The 16,826-nt window shown below is 42.1% G+C and overlaps 2 protein-coding genes across 2 annotated transcripts; one reads left to right on the plus strand and one right to left on the minus strand.

The window, feature by feature from the left end:
* Nucleotides 1–1,876: 1,876 nt before the first annotated feature.
* klhl36 (kelch-like family member 36) lies at nucleotides 1,877–6,252 on the plus strand. The gene is made up of 8 exons (XM_070830657.1): nucleotides 1,877–1,936; nucleotides 2,348–2,542; nucleotides 2,614–2,736; nucleotides 3,414–3,635; nucleotides 3,772–4,077; nucleotides 4,433–4,660; nucleotides 4,909–5,066; nucleotides 5,358–6,252. Exons 1-8 carry the CDS (start codon nucleotides 1,877–1,879, stop codon nucleotides 5,923–5,925), a joined length of 1,860 nt encoding a protein of 619 aa, XP_070686758.1. The 3' UTR covers nucleotides 5,926–6,252.
* Nucleotides 6,253–7,675: 1,423 nt separating this feature from the next.
* On the minus strand, nucleotides 7,676–15,769 carry LOC139201364 (aldo-keto reductase family 1 member B1). Its single transcript, XM_070830658.1, has 10 exons — nucleotides 15,481–15,769; nucleotides 14,306–14,482; nucleotides 13,700–13,816; nucleotides 12,890–12,967; nucleotides 12,349–12,465; nucleotides 11,128–11,243; nucleotides 9,826–9,913; nucleotides 9,665–9,748; nucleotides 8,157–8,239; nucleotides 7,676–8,079 (listed from the first exon to the last, which is right to left on the minus strand). The coding sequence occupies exons 1-10, from the start codon at nucleotides 15,568–15,570 to the stop codon at nucleotides 8,046–8,048; spliced, it is 984 nt and encodes a 327-aa protein (XP_070686759.1). The 5' UTR covers nucleotides 15,571–15,769; the 3' UTR covers nucleotides 7,676–8,045.
* Between the last annotated feature and the right edge of the window lie 1,057 nt (nucleotides 15,770–16,826).

A 16,826-nucleotide genomic window follows, 5' to 3' on the forward strand; every position in this document is an offset into this window, starting at 1 on the left:
CTGTGAACCTGGCATCACGGATTCCCAAAAATACCACGCCACTTTAAAAAGGAACCTGATGTTGGAAAATTTAAAATTTGATCTTGGTGATCACTGGACTCCCCAAGTAAGCACACCCTAAGTCAACCAAAGCTTGGTTGAGAAATAGACCCTGGAATGTCCTGGAATGACCCTTTCAGTGCCGGGATTCAAATCCCATTGAAAATCTTTAGTGGGATTTAAAGAAGGAAGTTGCAGCACAGAGGCCATCAAACGTCAATGAGCTAGAGGCTTTTGCATGTGAACAATGGGCAAAGATTCCAAAAGAGTGGTGTAAGAACCTTGCCAGCACTTATTGAAAATGCTTAATAGAACTTTTAAAGGTTAAATGATGCTCCACAAAGTAGGGAAGCTAGGGGTGATTAAATCTGTAACGTCTTTCAAGGTGAGAGAGTTGAATATTTCTGATAGCAACTGCAGTTTTATAGAATTTAAGTTGTAGCTTTTTGCAAAGAAAACTCTCCTCACTTCCTCGTTGTATGGCACAAATTCTTTAAGGTTCTCTGTTTATCTCTCTCATTTTGCCTGTGTGATAGGTTTTGATCATATTTTGTTTTTCTAAATATAAGAATAATAATTTCTATAAGAAATAATCCACCCACTTTCCAAAAATGAACCTCTGCCATTAATGAGCCACATGTGTCCTTGTTAATATTTTGTAATAAGAGTAACAATATTGAATAAAAGGGTTTTGACATTTTATTAGTCTCTGAAGCGTGTAGTTGTTCTGTTTGCATTATCATGATTCACAAAGTCATGAAGTAAAAAGTTCATTGTGGCTTACTGAGCAGTATTTAGTCTTTAAACGCACGGTGACAGTGCCGTTGTTGAACGTGCTCACATACAGCTAGTGCTGATTGGTCCATTATTTCCGGGATGTTTTTCAAAGCCTGCTGCGTAAAGGTAGCAAAAGTCACCCACAAAATCAGGCTGAAAAGTTTGGGCTCCAAAATAAAATAGCAAAGTAAGATGTGATGAAATTTTCAAGTGAAAATTGATGAAAAATATAATGTTTAGGTTACAAGAACGGGCGATACAAAGACTGTAAGGTTTCGGCTTTTGTTCAGTTTTACCGTATATGTGTTTAATTTTGCTCAATATCACTGTTAAAGGTTTCATTTGGGGGGATTTTTGGAGCCATAAGACAAAGGGAATTTATTTTGACACACTAAACCGGAAGTCAATTTGTTTATTCTGGCTAGCTGACGGGATGCTACACTGTGCAGCTCTTTAGTGGTCTAAGAAACTACCGCTAGCTGTGTGTTTCCAGCAGTATGTCCCTGTGAAATGAGACTCTGCTCTTAGGGAAACTTGGAGGAAACCGTCCGGGTTGGGTCGTCGTTGAAACGCGTCGCATGTCGATCGTTGCTTCTTGTGCTAAACTGTGGTAGCAAGCTATGCTGCTAACTGTATCACGGGGTAACCAGATGCCCTCCGCTGCTCCGTACGGCCAGATGTAAGCACCAGACAGTGGGTCTGTAACATCCTTCAGACGGCATGTTAGTCTGAGGTCCTAATGTCTTCACATGCGAAGGACGTTAGTGCTCTGCGTAGTCAGCCCGACAGAGCTGGTGGAGGGTTCATTCTGTTCTAGGAATGGGCTTTGGTGTTCCTAATCAAGTATTGTGTGTGTGTGTGTGTGTGTGTGTGTGTGTGTGTGTGTGTGTGTGTGTGTGTGTGTGTGTCTGTCTGTCTGTCTGTCTGTCTGTCTGTCTGTCTGTCTGTCTGTCTGTCTGTCTGTCTGTCTGTGTTGTGTGTGTCTGTCTGTCTGTCTGTCTGTCTGTGTGTGTGTGTGTGTGTGTGTGTCCTGTAGGTGATGCCTGCCTGAGGGGACATCATGGACAATGGCAAACCGAGCCGTGTGTGTCGGCCTCAGCGGATCAGTGAATCGTCCGAGGTCAGTGTGTGTGTGTGTGTGTGTGTGTGTGTGTGTGTGTGTGTGTGTGTGTGTGTGTGTGTGTGTGTGTGTGTGTGTGTGTGTGTGTGTGACGAGGGGGCCAAGTCAGCCTCTGATTCATGCAAACACTACCAACACTTTCACATTGGGGACGATGAGAACACAGCCCTGTTTGGCCCTGATTCGTAGTGAGCAGCACCAGCTGTACTGTAGGTAGGCAGTGGACACTCCTCCTCTTTACCTTCAGTGTTTCTCACCTGAACACATGAGTGTGTCCCTGAGACCTAACAAGTGTCGTGACTGCATTTCCGTGTTGATAAAACTTTTGCGGTGCTGTTTTCTTCAGATATTTGAATCCCCGTCATCCCAGAATGCTCTACCGAGAGCTTCACAAACTTGTTGTGTTGGCAGGTTTTTCGCTGGGTGGATCAGTCTGTGGAGGTATTGCAGGGCCTCAATGAGCAGCGGCAGCACGGCCACTTCTGCGATGTGGTGCTCGTGGCTGACAACCGGCGGGTCCCCGCTCACCGAGCCCTGTTGGCCATCTCCAGCCCATACTTCCACGCTATGTTTACCTTGGGGATGAGGGAGGAACAGCAGGAGGAGGTACATAGAATGCTGCAGAGACACATTACATGTCCGACTCCTGGTTAAGCGTGGTTGTCCTCTTACTGCAGGTGGAGCTGGTTGGTTTGTCCTACATTGGTTTGACCGCTGTAGTGGACTTCCTGTACAGCGGAGAGCTGCCATTGGATGGAGGAAACATTGACTATGTGCTGGAAGCAGCTCACCTTCTGCAGGTAAAACAAAAAGGGGCTCTCTCTGTTCAACACGTGATGTTTAATATATAGACCAGATTTTGAATCCTCGCTGTTTTAGATTACCTGTAGTGCAAAAGTGCATCATATTGCACTTTATGTGAAAGACAAAACAGCTTTTTGCTGAGCTGTGGCCAAACTTGAGAGCAGCACAGTGGTGCGGTGGTTAGCACTGTTGCCTCACAGCAAGAAGGTTTCAGGTTCGAATGGATGGCAGGTTCCTGGTTTGAACTCGGGGCCCATCTATGTGGAATTGTCATGTTCTCCCTGTGTTTGCATGGGTTCTCTCTGGGTACTCCGGCTTCCTCCCACACACAAGATATGCAGGTTAGGTTTACAGGTGACTCTAAATTGCCCGTAAGTGTGAGTGTGAATGGTTGTGTGTCTCTATATGGATGGATACTGTATTATAGGCTATGTCAAACATTCAACTATTTATGCATCACTTCTGAGTGCTTCATAGGATGAGATATAGTTGATAACAAAGGCATGAATAAACACTTACATATTTCCTGTGTATTAGGACACGTTGTGCTATAAAGCATTTATTCCTTTTTTTTTTAAATAGCGTTTATAAAAGCTTAATTAGAGATGCTAAAATAGAGGGTTACCCTTTAATTTTTTTAAGAAATGTTAATAAGTGCAGATCTGTTGTTCAGGTGTGGCGAGTGGTGGATTTCTGCTGCCAGTACCTGGAGAGGGAGGTGAGCGAGGACAACTATCTGTACTTGCAGGAGCTGGCTCTGCTGTACAGTCTGAAGCGACTCGACACATTCATCGACCACTTCATCCTCACACGCTTCGCCACGCTCTCTTTCACCCCAGATTTCCTTCGGGACATTCCTTTACACAAACTCACCTCCTACCTCTGTAGTGGCCAGGTAAATCCTCTGCGTTGTTTATTGAAAGTTCATTTCAGTCTCAACATATTTATTTTTAACAAAGGCAAGGAGACAGATGTGGGGGTAATATCATAAGAAGCCATTATAATTAATGTCTGAGCTCTTTTATCATTAGGTTCAGCATGACGGCGAGCAGGCGCTTCTCCAGGCCTCTCTGCAGTGGCTCAGCCAGAGTCCTGAGCGGGCCGCCCACACCAGACAGCTCCTCTCCCACATCCGCTTCCCTCTGATGCCAGTCGGGGACCTAGTGGGCCGTGTCCTGCCGACATTGCGCGCACTGTTACCGGAGGAGGCCAGCTGCGAGGCCCTGGTGGAAGAAGCTCTGGGGTACCACGCCAGGCCCAGTGCCCAGCCGCTCCTGCAAACAGGACGCACCGCGCTGAGGGGAGGAGTGGACCAGCTGCTGCTGATTGGAGGAGAGGTATAGATGGGTGATGAAGCATTTTGATTTTTTTAGAGACATCAAAGTCAGATGTAGCTATTTCTGGTGTTTGTACAGGTTTTTAATCTTACATTAGTCTGCAAGTTATAGAACGTTTGTTTGCTAAAAAACAGAATATGTAATATTTGGTCTCAGTTCAATAGAAAGCTATCTTTTTCTTCACTGCAATGTTTAAATATTACAGCCTTAGTGAAAAATGTGCTGAATGCTTAAGCAAGATAGAGCTGTAAACTTAAGACATTATTTTAAGTTATGACTTGACTTGGACATAAGGTACAGTAAACTCTCAGTCGGACCAGAAGCCCATTAGATTTCTTCAATGTGCTCTCTCAAGGTTTCGGAACGTGGAGAGGAACTGAGTGCCAATGTTTGCCGACTGGATAGTGAAACGGGAAGCTGGGAGGTGGAAACTGAGCTGCCAGCACAGCGGAGTCACCACTGCCTGGCTGTGCTGGGGGGGTTCATCTTCGCCGCCGGTGGCAGCTCATCCAGGGACAATGGTGGAGATGCTGCCTGTAACCTGCTGTACAGATACGACCCCCGCCACAATCAGTGGACCAGGGTACTTTACCAAAGGTTTTGGTTTACAAATGAAGCGTATATAGGATACAGAGAAGTTCATCTTAACTCAAGTGCAAACAAAAGTGCTGGAATGTTGAATGAAGGAGGTAATCTGAGATGTTATCAGAGTAAAAGTACATTTCCCACCTACCAGCTACCAATAGTCTGCCATAGTCGTCGTCTTATTTCTGGCCTCCTCTCTGTTGTTCTGCAGTAGCACAGACACAGTGACAGTGTGATGTTTTCCAGGGGACTCCAATGAACCAACGGCGAGTGGATTTTTACTTGGGGGCAGTTGGGGAGTGCCTGATCGCCGTCGGGGGGAGGAATGACACTGGAGCACTGTCCTCTGTGGAGATCTATTGTCCTACTGAAGACTGCTGGTCATACGTGGCAGGACTGCCGAGGTAGGAACACGTGTTACTTCTGGGTCTGGGCTGTTTCATGGGAAATTTTCAAACACACACTTTCGGTTAAAGCTGCTTTAATAAGTAACTGAATATGACCAATGGGTCAACTTACTCTAAAGTGTAACAGTTGTCCTTCATAGAGATGAAATCACTGAGAGTCATCACATTTCAGTCAGGAGCTGGTTGAGACCAAAACAGGGCTACAAAAAGTTTTACCATGGTGGTTGAATTTTTCTTGAGCTATCAAAGTTATTTAACAATCCTACATTTGAATTCTATCTTTTCTAGGTTTACTTACGGACATGCTGGGACGGTCCACTGTGGGGTAGTCTACATCTCAGGCGGTCACGACTATCAAATCGGCCCATACCGCAGAGAAGTCCTGAGTTATGATCCATCACAGGACAGTAATGTGTGGGTGGAATGCCAGGCCATGACTGTGGCCCGTGGCTGGCACTGCATGGCCTCCCTCAACCACCTCATCTACGTCATTGGTGGCAGCGATGACCACGAAGACACCACAGAACGCTTTGACATCTTACAGGTGGAGTCCTATGACCCACGCAGCGGCCAGTGGACTCAGGTGGCACCACTGCTGCTGCCCAGCAGCGAGGCAGGGCTTGCAGTCTGGGCGGGGAGGATCTATGTGCTTGGGGGCTACAGCTGGGAAAATATGGCGTTCTCCAGATCCACTCAAGTGTACGACCCCGACAAGGGCTCATGGTCCAGAGGGCCCGACCTACTGAAATGCATCGCAGGGGCCTCAGCATGTGTGTGCAGTGTGAAGCCCTCAGCATCGTCAACCTCTTCGAAGAAGATGGGACAAGGGGTGAAAGTAAGATCACACCCCACGTAACTACTGTGATGAACCCTCTCTTTGTCCAAGTGCACAATGCTTGACTTCTGGCTGAGGCCGAGCTTGCTGCTGATCTTTAGTAGAAAAAATATATATTTTACACAATCAGAATAATTTTCTCTCCAGCCCAGAGGCACTGCAGTATCACCGCGAGGAAGAAGAGGAGCAATAACGCTAATACTACATTAACCAAAGTTTTCTTTGGTAAAGAACATCTAACAAATGTACAGCACTGTGTAAAGGTTCTAGCCAGGTGTGGAGAAATGCTGTAAAGTAAGAATACTTTCAAAAATATAAAATTCAATTGTTTTTTAAAATCACTTTACAAAATGCAAAGTGAGCAAACAGAAGAAAAATCTATATTTGGTGTGACCACCCTTTGCCTTCTAAACGGCATTCAGTTCTTCTAGTTACACTTGGTAGCAGAGTTTGGCTGTTGCCTCCTACAGCTGTTTGTTTCAGTTAATGACTGTTTCAGCCTACATATGAAGCTGTAGATCAATAGCACCAGTTTGGTATAACTGGTGAATCATACACCTGACTATGATCCTACAAAAGCCCAGACTCGTGCAGATGTACCCAGAGGAGCTGATGCTGTTTTGAAGGCAAAGGGTGGTCACACTGAATGTTGATTTTGATTCAGATTTTTCTTCTACTCGCTCACTTTGCATTTTATAATTTGATACATTTAGGGATGGGAGTTCCTCAAGCTGTAGTCTGTGTTGTGGACAAATGTGCGTCAATTTAAAATTTATTTTGTACAATGCAGATTGTTCGGAGCCCTTAAAAGAGAAGTGAGTTCACTTCAGTGTCTTTATTTTGAAATGTAAGCTACATGTAATGTGACAGCATGGGCACAGTTGTTAACCATCAGACATGCTGATATTTGTTAGTTTTTTTTCTTTTGGTGTTGAAGAGTTGACCGTTGAATTCTTACAATGCAGATGAAGCCGTTTCCCAGACAAAAGATTGCTTTGTTCAAACTAGGAGCCGAGATATTAGGGAGGCACAGATTGTGGTGTTTCAGATTTCCAGAGATATGCCCAGGTCCTTGCACAAGCTACAGTTATGTAATCAACTGCTATACCCCCCCCCCCCTTAATCAGCTTAGCAACAATAACCAGGCACTAACTAGCTGTTTGGACTAAGTTGCTCCACACTGCATTACAAGAACAATGCTTGGATCATATTGTGAGGATGCTGCCTTTTGCCTGGGAGTTGCAGCTTTAACCTCAGTGTCAGATGTTTGCAGGTGTTCATGAAGACCATTGTAAAAACAAGGCAGTGTCACTGTTTTATTTTGGGGGGGGGGGTGAGTTGCAAAAGAAAGTATTTCACTCTGCTTTCATCCTGCAAGTACTACAGTGGATTAACATACTGTCGGCCTGAGCATTGGCACTGTACAGACAGAGGAAGAACTGTCAGATATCGGGGCAGGTAATCACCGTGGTGGGGGGCCACTTTCCCAAAAACCAGCAGGGAAGTCCCTCAAAATCCTCATTTCAGGAAATTCGCCATACAGGAAGTTTGCTATACAGGACTACAAGTGATAAAGAGTTCACATTTTCTGACAATGACAGTCCATTAATGTAAATGATTATTTGTGTTATTTCATCCGCGTGTGGACAACTTTACACTGCTCTGCAGACTGAACGGCCTTGTATGTTACAAACCAAAGCATAAATTCTCTCAGAGAAATTGTTACATGCTTTTCGTGGTCCATTCGGCAATGCCTAGCACAACACAAACTGAAATGATGTGTTCAGTGTTTTATATCAGGATGAAATGAGTAAAAGTGCATCTGGTCATTCAAATTGCCTTTAATTAAAAAAAAAAAAAAAAAATGTAGTCATTATGTAAACGCAAACAACAGAAAAGCAAAGCATCTCAGTTTTGATCGAAATAGAAAATGGCTCATCAGTGCTTCTGTTTGTTGATAATCACGTGGAAACTGAATTGTCTTGAGATTCGCCTTCACATTCCATCCTTAAGGTGAACAAGTCACCCATGAGTTACAGCGCCCGACACTGTCGCTAGACTGCATGCCGCTGATCTGAGTTGTTGTTTGTGGTATTAGTAGATCCAGTCCACTGTATATTCTCTTCACTCTCCTTGCAGCCTCATACAAAGGGGTAGTATGGATGAGACTTGACTCTGAGGAGCAGAACAACAATGTTTACTGTGAAACTATTGCAGACAACTATTGCTATGATGGCTGTGTGTTGACTTACTCGTCAAGCCTGCAGGACCTCCACCCTCGATCCAGTCCTTTCAGTGCTCTCATGTCTTCGGCAGTCAGGCTGAAGTCAAAGATCTGCATAAAATACCCCCAGCATTGAAAGAGATTAAGACCTCTTGGTTTTACAGACAAAAGGCATATTGATGCTCATAGTCCTAGATGGTGTTATTCCTGCGTCCAATGAATAAACCAGCCTTCTAAGGGGAAATGCACCACATTTGGGATAACAGCCTATTTGGTCAACTGGAAAACTGACATATACAAAATACATCATATACTCCATGATAACACTTAAGCACACGTTGTCTTGATTGATAGTACAACACTGACCCTATCCAACAAGAGTAGAGTGTGATTTAGTGATTTGTAGCCACTAAATGCAAGGCTGCAAGCCACAAAATGAATTTAAAAGACGTTTCATTCCAAGTAGCTTTATCAGGTGATAATCATCTCTAAGCAATTAACATCTCAAGAAGATACTTGTCAAAGAGTAGAACTACAAAGTTAATGCACCTTAGATCTCCAAGAAGAGGAGGGGACATGAGCCGCCTTCTCTGAAGGGCTTTTATATTTTTACTCTTGAAACACCAGACATAGCTTCTTCTTCTTATCTCATATCTTCTTGTATGTTCAAAGTAAAATACAATGCAAATGTGTTCAGATGAATAGTGACTTTCTGGGGTTATATGTACTTTTTAAGTTGCTTTTAGAAGAGGCTTAGAGTCAGTGTGCACACATCACTTTGTTCATTAATGCTACTAAAATTACACCCCTTCAGTCCATCACGTGGGTTCAGACTGCATTATTTATAGAACTATCAGATTGATTGCATTAAACTTTGCACAGACATTCATTGTCCCCGAAGGTGAATCCTTTTTCCGGGAAGCCATTTTCATTGAATAAAGCTTTGATAAACCCACTGTATTGTACCTGCTCAGCACCACATAGCAGACAGACAGGAGTAGAGACTCACTTGTTAACATGGTGAAGCATTAGCTACTAAAGAGCCAAATATTTTCTCAGGAGGTGGTGGAGACCAAAACGGAGCAAAGTGAATATTGGACTTACATTCATCAGTCAAATTGAAACATGATTGCTAATGTTGCTAACATGTTCCCATATCAACTTAAAAGGACGGTGATATGTCAGTGTGTGTTTTCTGCTCCCTCCAAGTGGCCAACAATCGAGTCACGCAGTTCTAAATACATACATATAACAAACAAATTAGCAAGTGGGGCTTGATTTTTAAAAACTGGATTTAATGTCACCTCAGAGCTCTTTTTTGGCCAAAGTTGCATTTAGGAGGAAGTTGTATTTTCCAGTTTTAGGAACTAAATAAAAACATTTCAGGGAACAGTCCCAGGAGACTCCAGGAGGGAGAACACTTGCCATTGCTGTCACAAAGCACAAAGTAAAGGGAGCACTTCAGATTGTAGGCAATAAGTCAAAGACATATAAATAATGGGAGGATAAAGAGTAGAGAGCAAGGATTTGTTTTACCTTTGTGTTTTCAAGGATGTGATGAGGCTTGTCACTTTTAGGGATGACTGCAATACCCTGCTGCACGTGGTACCTCAGCAATACCTGGGAGAAGAACACCGTTGCTAATAAACATATGCACATACACACACGTACAGATATACAATACAAGACACACTGACCTGTGCAGGGGTGTGTCTGTGCCTCTTGGCTACATCTGCAACGACTTCATCCTCCAGGATCTTATATGGATCACTTTCTCCTGCGAACCTAAGACAGGCAAGACAAAAAGACCAAAAGATTTTTCATTCATATTACTCCATACACTTGACGGGTAGTTCTATTACATTTCTATTGCACTCATTTCTCCATACAATATCTAATGGAGTGGTGCTGCATCCTGCTTCAGAATAGATCAGAAACATTAAAGATTCCTTCTCATTGAACTCAAGCCCCGTGGTTGTAAATCAGGTAAGGCTCATCAAGAGAATAAAGCCATTATAATAATGAGGCTCGATGTTGGGAGATCTGCTGAACCGCTGACCTTGCACGGCCAGACTATATCAATATGATCTCCTACAGCTCCCAAAGTTCTCTTGGGAACTAATAAGAAGGAGAAACTAGTAGAGTGCAGCTCTTCTCAGGATCCATGTCATCATATACTTTGATCAACTAGAGTTTCTAAAGATTCAACGGAAGTCAAACCAGTTTCTCTGCAGAGTGAGAGGAGTGTGCTGATCTTTGCAGAGGAGCCCGGAGAGGAGAGTTTGAGTTGAGAATAATCTACAGGAACTTTTATTTTCTATGTTGTGGCGATAAGCACACTGTTGCAAAACACACTTTAAAAGAGCAATCATTTGTTTTTTTTAAATAACTGAATGAATTGTTTCTTATGGTGACATGAATTCACAGCACAGAAAACAGACTGATAGCAGTCTGTATAGCATTTCAGGGTTCTCTAGTAAAGGGCAGCGCAGATTAGCTTTCATGAGGAGGTGAAAGAGAGCTTTATGTTTTTTTGAGATGGAGATGCATCATCCATTCCAAAATGAAAAACGGTCAATCAGCCAATAACAGCCTGTTGTTAGAGGCCTGTTGGTGCTGGCACAAGCTGGTGAAGGTCGTGATAGAAAAGCTTTCATGTTAAAACAGTTTCCTGTGGGTTGAGGGACACTGTAGTGTTGACTGTACACATAGTTACAGTTAAGTAGTTTACAGTATGACTGACTATCATCAGTTATAAATAAGGGATTTTACTGCAGGAAGCTTTACAGTGTCCATGACAATATCATCATCAAAAACCATTCAACCAGTAATAGAAGATATAAAACTAAATGTTATGAATGTATAACAATGTATGGTATATTTGTTACGGCTCAGACCATAAGCATGATAGCACCTGAAGTTTAACAGAAGCTTCTGAGTTCTTGATTCATTTTTAATCCTCAGTCAGTAGAGTTTTTCAGCGATGTTGTGCATCTTACAGTTCTGAGGGGGGTCTTGCAGGCGAGCCAAAGGGGCTGTACGCAGTCAGGGCAATGTTCCTGGATTTGCAGAACTCTATCATATCTGTCTGCACCAGGTAGGGATGGAGCTCCACCTATGAATGAGATAACACCAAAGAGGCAGGACCGAATTTTAGTTTCAGTAAGTTCCGTTGACAGAACAATGTAGATTACAAAAAACAACACATTACAAATTATGTTATGTATGATGTCATTTGAGCACATCGTCACATTGAATTACATGAAGACGTCACGCAACAAGTGGTGACGCCACGTGATGGCACAGTGCAGCTACAGTATGTTCATCAACCAATAACACACAGTGTATTGTGATATGATAACTAGAGATCATACATGTAAATATTTATTCATGACATGACATGATGATGCTTGTGATGTCATATGATGTCAACGTCTGTCACGAGTTATTCATGACGTCATTCATCCCATAATGCGATACAATGACACCAGTTCATGTATTCAAGCTGTATGATGTGTTATGATGTCATGGATCAATATTTCTGATTAGTTTCTGTTAAAATATTTTTTGTCTGTTTTCACCTGGTGTCATTATATACTGAATATCATTCTATTGTTACTATGTGGGTATAATCATACCTTCTCCACTATAAGCATGTATTATTATATAAAGCCATTCACACAGATTCTGCTTTCACTCTTATTCCTAACTATATTCCAGCCCCGCACAGGAAACGATTATAAATTCAACTTCCAACCATTTTCCCCTAAATGTTCCCTCTTTCTCAGTCCACCAAAGGCAATACAAAAAACCGTAATGTGATCTCTATGAGGCAGGCCATCAGTCAGTCGAGACAACCCAACTGAGGTTGGACCACTCACTCCTCGCTTTAAGATAAGAGATAAGAGAGACTTTATTTATCTCACACCGTGGAAACTCAATTGTTACAGCAGCAGAAACAAAGTGTCAGTGACAGAAGTAGTGTAAAAAAAAAGGGATATAACAAATAAATACAAATATAAAAATATAAAATACACACGTGTGTATTGTGCAGAAGGTGTATATTGCACGGGAGAAAAACAAATGAGCGAAAGTGCAGATGGTGGCTATGATATGTCACAGTAAATGAAAGCATGGAACATGGGTCCATAGCTGAAGAGGTTTGATGGTATAAGGAAATGAGCATTTATATGTTAATGAAGGAGCTCAAAATGCAGCACCTGATTGACCGCTGGGGGCACCCTGCACAGAGCAAGAAGCCTCTCCAGCTGCAGGATGCTGAAGTTGGACACACCGATGCTTTTCACCTTCCCTGAGGCTTGCAGGGCTTCCATCCCCTGCAGACACAACAACAGACAGCGACAGACGTCCAATCACTCTAAAAGGCGTATGTGGCTTAACTGAAAAAAAAAAAGTCCTTCCCATGCTAGGTGAATGAAGTATGCTATAGTTAAAGCATGAGGAAATCAAATCAACATTGGAGAATGAAACTGTTAATTTTAGGAAAGCATTTATATTCTGTTTTTCTGCAACTGGTTTAACAAGCTGAAGTGAATCTCTTTAACTGTACGATATTGTGGATAAATGTGCAGAGCTGCATTTATATGAATATTTTTATGAGTACATCTGCACCATAATTTCTATTCCTTTTTGCCATTGCTATGACTATTTTAGACATATCAGAGTTTATTTTGCATTTTCGGCTGGTGGGGAAATCAAGTTTTTAGTGTGCATGCAGACAGAGAGTACATATTTTCTTACCCGCCATACATCTACATAGTCTATGTCAGTTGTCAGCATCTTTCTGTCCTGCTTTGGGAAAAGCTCATCACCCTCTTTCTACAAAAAAATGTAGAGGTAACAGTTAAACAAGTGTTTGTAGGCAAAGATACAGTGTGTTTCATTTTCTCAACATTTATATTTAGAAAACAAACAACTCTTAACCTGCATTAAGTGATATTTTTGAGATGGGCAACGAATAATATGAAATGTAATTTGAACAGGTTGCTCATTGTGACAACGCTGACAATTAACATTGCCACTCTATGAAGTTTTAGCTTCTTTCAGTCTCTTTTATCTCATTATTTTGGTTCTCTGGCCTGCACAATAGACTCTATGGTTGACTCTAGCAGCTATCACTAATCCAGATCCATGTGAGAGGTTCTTGATCTTATAGTAGTGGCAGGCAGCTGTTTACAGCAAGCTCTGCTGAGCTCTGTGCAGTACCTCCACAGCGCCACACAGCAGACAAGCTGGTGAATACAGCTGGTGAATTCAGTTGAATATCTAGCAGGTAAAGACCCAAACATTTCTCTATACATTTGTACTTATTACTGTACTCATTTCTAGCAGTTGGTGGAGACCAAAACAGAGTCATCGTTGAACTTGCATTTGTTAGGTGATTAGAAACACGACTCCAGTGGGATGGCCGCGTTACTCTTTTTTTTCATTCTTCCATTTTTCATTTTTTCATTTGTCAGTTAGTTATTGTTGAAGCAGAACCTTGCAATACTTTGGGATAAGCACAAGATAGGGGGTAGTAACATCGGAATTCAGGATTTTATTCTCTACCTTTAGGCCAACAGGGAAATGCACAAGGTAAAGATCCAGGTAGTCCAGCTGAAGATCATTCAGGGACTTATTCAGGCACAAAGGGATGTCTTCTGGGGCATGATGGGTATAGCACAGCTACAAACAGCAAAATCAGTCAATCAATCTTTATTCATATAGCACCAATTCACAACAGCGTTATCTCAAGACGCTTTCCATAAAGAGCAGGTCTAGACCAAACTCTTTAATTAGAGAGAGACCCAACGATTCAGGAATTCACCATTAAGGATTCAAGAATTCCCACATGAGCAGCATCAGGTATTATCAGATAAAATAAAATATGATATACAATATATAAGACAACATACTAAGAATAAAAATAGTTCAAAACCTAAGTACTTATTAGCACATGAAATATTGTAAAACATGGGGCTTATCTTTCAATAACTCAGTATAAGGTTTAGTTTGTCCACTTTCTAGCATAGCATGGATGTGACATGTGCTTGTCCTACTCTGCGCAATTCAAACAGGACAAAGTATATCAGTTGTGTAAACAGATAAGATGTAATTCCCCTCCTCATGTTGTACCCAGGCCCCACTGTAACACCTGTTCTCTCCAGCACCCACCTTACTGACGATGAACACGTCCTGGCGCCTGATAATGCCCTGCTTCATCTTGGAACACAGAGCCTTGCCAATATCAGCCTCATTCCTGTAGTTGTAAGCGGTGTCTATGTGGCGATAGCCAGCTGCAATGGCCGCCTCTACTGCACCCTGGACTGAGGTGCGGGGAAGATGGGAGGACTGCAACAAAAAATATTTTTAAAATGAGCCTTCCTCTGTTCACATACTCACATATGAACAGGTGTGATGTCAACACTTCCAGTAAGAATTTTGGCAGAAGTTTAATTTATAGACTTTTGGATACAGCTAAGTTTTTAGGAGTTTTTGAGCAAGCTACTCATTTGATCAATTAAGAGACTTTTTTCTCCCCTGAGGCAGCACTTGCTACATCCAACAAGCTCTGCATTTTAAACGATGCCAGTTATAAAAGGTGATGGTTAGGGTCAATCTTAGAGGAATAGTTTGACATTTGGTACTTATTCACATTCTTGTCAAGAGTGAGACAAGATCAAAACCGCTCTCATGATTTTACATTAACTGGAGCTGGAGGCAAGCAGCTAGCCTGGCTCTGTCAAATGCTTAAAAAATATGCCTGCAAGTACAACTGAGGCTCTGCGATCATTATATTATATTTCATTTGTTGTTGCTTCACAGGAAGTTCCATGCTGGGAGTCTCTCCTGGTACACTAACCTACTATCTTCTTTGGCGGTTAAATTGGAGAGACTGTATTTTGGTTTAGTTTGGTTTGGATTAAACAAACTAATAAAATGCTCTAATAAGTGAATTAGATGTACTATTAGGCATATTTTTTTAACTTTGAACTTTAGTTAATGCACAAACATAAGACTGGTATTAGTCTTGTTATGTGAATCTTGTCAAGAAAGCAATATAAGGTTATTTCCCAAAATGTACAACTATACCTTTGATAAAGGAAACAGGATTCACATGGAGCCTGCAAGGAAGTCCCCTGGCATTTGAACTGGACAAGGACAAACAATCTGCCAGTCAGAATCCAGTATTATCAATTGCCTCCCTTGACTGATATGGTCTTTCCTCTAAAATGCATGTATTTGAAAAACATCATTTAGAACATAAGTCTTAAAAAGCATGCAACAAAACAAGTTGATAACAACCGTATTAGTTAAAAACCAGCTATAGGAATGAGTGTTGAGGCTACCTTCCATGTCCCCAGACCCAAAACTGGCATTTGTGTGCCATCATTCAGCTCTATGGTCCTGGCCACCTGTGTGTCGTCCATGGAGTACATTGAAGCTTGGCAGTAGAGGAACAAACTTCAGCACATACACACACCAGTGCACTGTCAGAGCTTTCCTCTTCCTCTTTCTCCCCTCACACTGCAACCGCTGAGTCACTGTCCTTTTTTTTATGTTGAGTTTCTCACTCTCATGTGTTTCTTTTCTTCCTGCTCCTTTTTTCTTTCCCCTCTCACTGTTTATTTCTCTCTTCTCCTCCTCCTCTTATCAGTCCCGTAGTTAATTATTGGACAACACACAAAGTACTTCACCACCATGAAGTATTTATGCATGTACTCAGTAAGTGAGGAGGAGCATGTTGCAAAGGTCACTTTTCTCATAGGGGTAGCAGTGCACACACATTCTCACACACACACACACACACACACACACACACACACACACACACACACACACACAGGTAGTGTCACATTGTAAGAAAAGCTGCTGTAATATTTCCAGTTCACCATTAGATGGTGATGTTGTATCATTGTACTGTTGATAAAAGTCTCACAGTCTTCAAATATAAGTATGATTAACAAATACTGGTAAGTAAATAAATGCACCCTCTCTGCAAGTTAACAAACAACTATACCCAGGTTATGTAAAGTGAATCAATCTTTGTCAATTAATAGTATGGTGAGAGGTTGTGCCATAGTATTGAGATTATTTTCATAGTTGTTTTACAACACAAGCATAAATTGGAGTGTTTATTTCTCAAAAATGCCAATTTTGGTGTCTCTGTTTTGTAAGAAAAAATGCTGGAAAAAGGCATGATTAGCAACAGGCGAAGCAGACAACTGATTCAGGGCTTTGAAAGCCTCAAATTCAAACTGTGTTATTTGGTTTGTGGTAATGTGATATCCGAAAATATGTTTGAGAATATGGAAGGGCCTTTATGAACAATGTCTGGGCTATTTGTCATACTGATCAGCAGTTACAATGTCCACAATGGGGTGGGGGGATAAGGGGGCTATTGGTGAATTTGTGAATCCATACATCCATTGTCTATACCACTTATCCTTCAGGGGGCTGGAGCCAATCCCAGCTGACTTTGGGAAAGACCCCAGGAGGACTGTGAATCTTTGTATCAAGTGTTCTGACAACAACCCATAGTGGTTGAGATATTTCAGTCTGGACCAAAGTGGTGGACCAACCGACTGCCAGTCTGTGTCATGGAAACTTAATCCCCAACTTCCTGCTGCTCATCCTACAGTCAGCACCTGCCAGCTTTTCCAACCAGAACACCATCCACACCCACTGGCACTCC

Source organism: Pempheris klunzingeri, chromosome 5 (assembly GCF_042242105.1).
Source record: "Pempheris klunzingeri isolate RE-2024b chromosome 5, fPemKlu1.hap1, whole genome shotgun sequence".
NCBI lineage: Eukaryota > Metazoa > Chordata > Actinopteri > Acropomatiformes > Pempheridae > Pempheris > Pempheris klunzingeri.

What these genes read in the sequence shown, in the direction of transcription:
- klhl36 (XM_070830657.1), top strand. Translation starts at nt 1,877, where the DNA reads ATGGACAATGGCAAACCGAGCCGTGTGTGTCGGCCTCAGCGGATCAGT. An exon ending in CCTACCTCTGTAGTGGCCAG is followed by an intron (nt 3,636 to 3,771) that starts GTAAATCCTCTG and finishes TTTTATCATTAG; the next exon opens with GTTCAGCATGACGGCGAGCA. An exon ending in TGCTGCTGATTGGAGGAGAG is followed by an intron (nt 4,078 to 4,432) that starts GTATAGATGGGT and finishes TGCTCTCTCAAG; the next exon opens with GTTTCGGAACGTGGAGAGGA.
- LOC139201364 (XM_070830658.1), bottom strand. Translation starts at nt 15,570, where the DNA reads ATGTACTCCATGGACGACACACAGGTGGCCAGGACCATAGAGCTGAAT. An exon ending in TGGGTCTGGGGACATGGAAG is followed by an intron (nt 14,483 to 15,480) that starts GTAGCCTCAACA and finishes TTTTTGTTGCAG; the next exon opens with TCCTCCCATCTTCCCCGCAC. An exon ending in ATTTCCCTGTTGGCCTAAAG is followed by an intron (nt 12,968 to 13,699) that starts GTAGAGAATAAA and finishes ATTTTTTTGTAG; the next exon opens with AAAGAGGGTGATGAGCTTTT.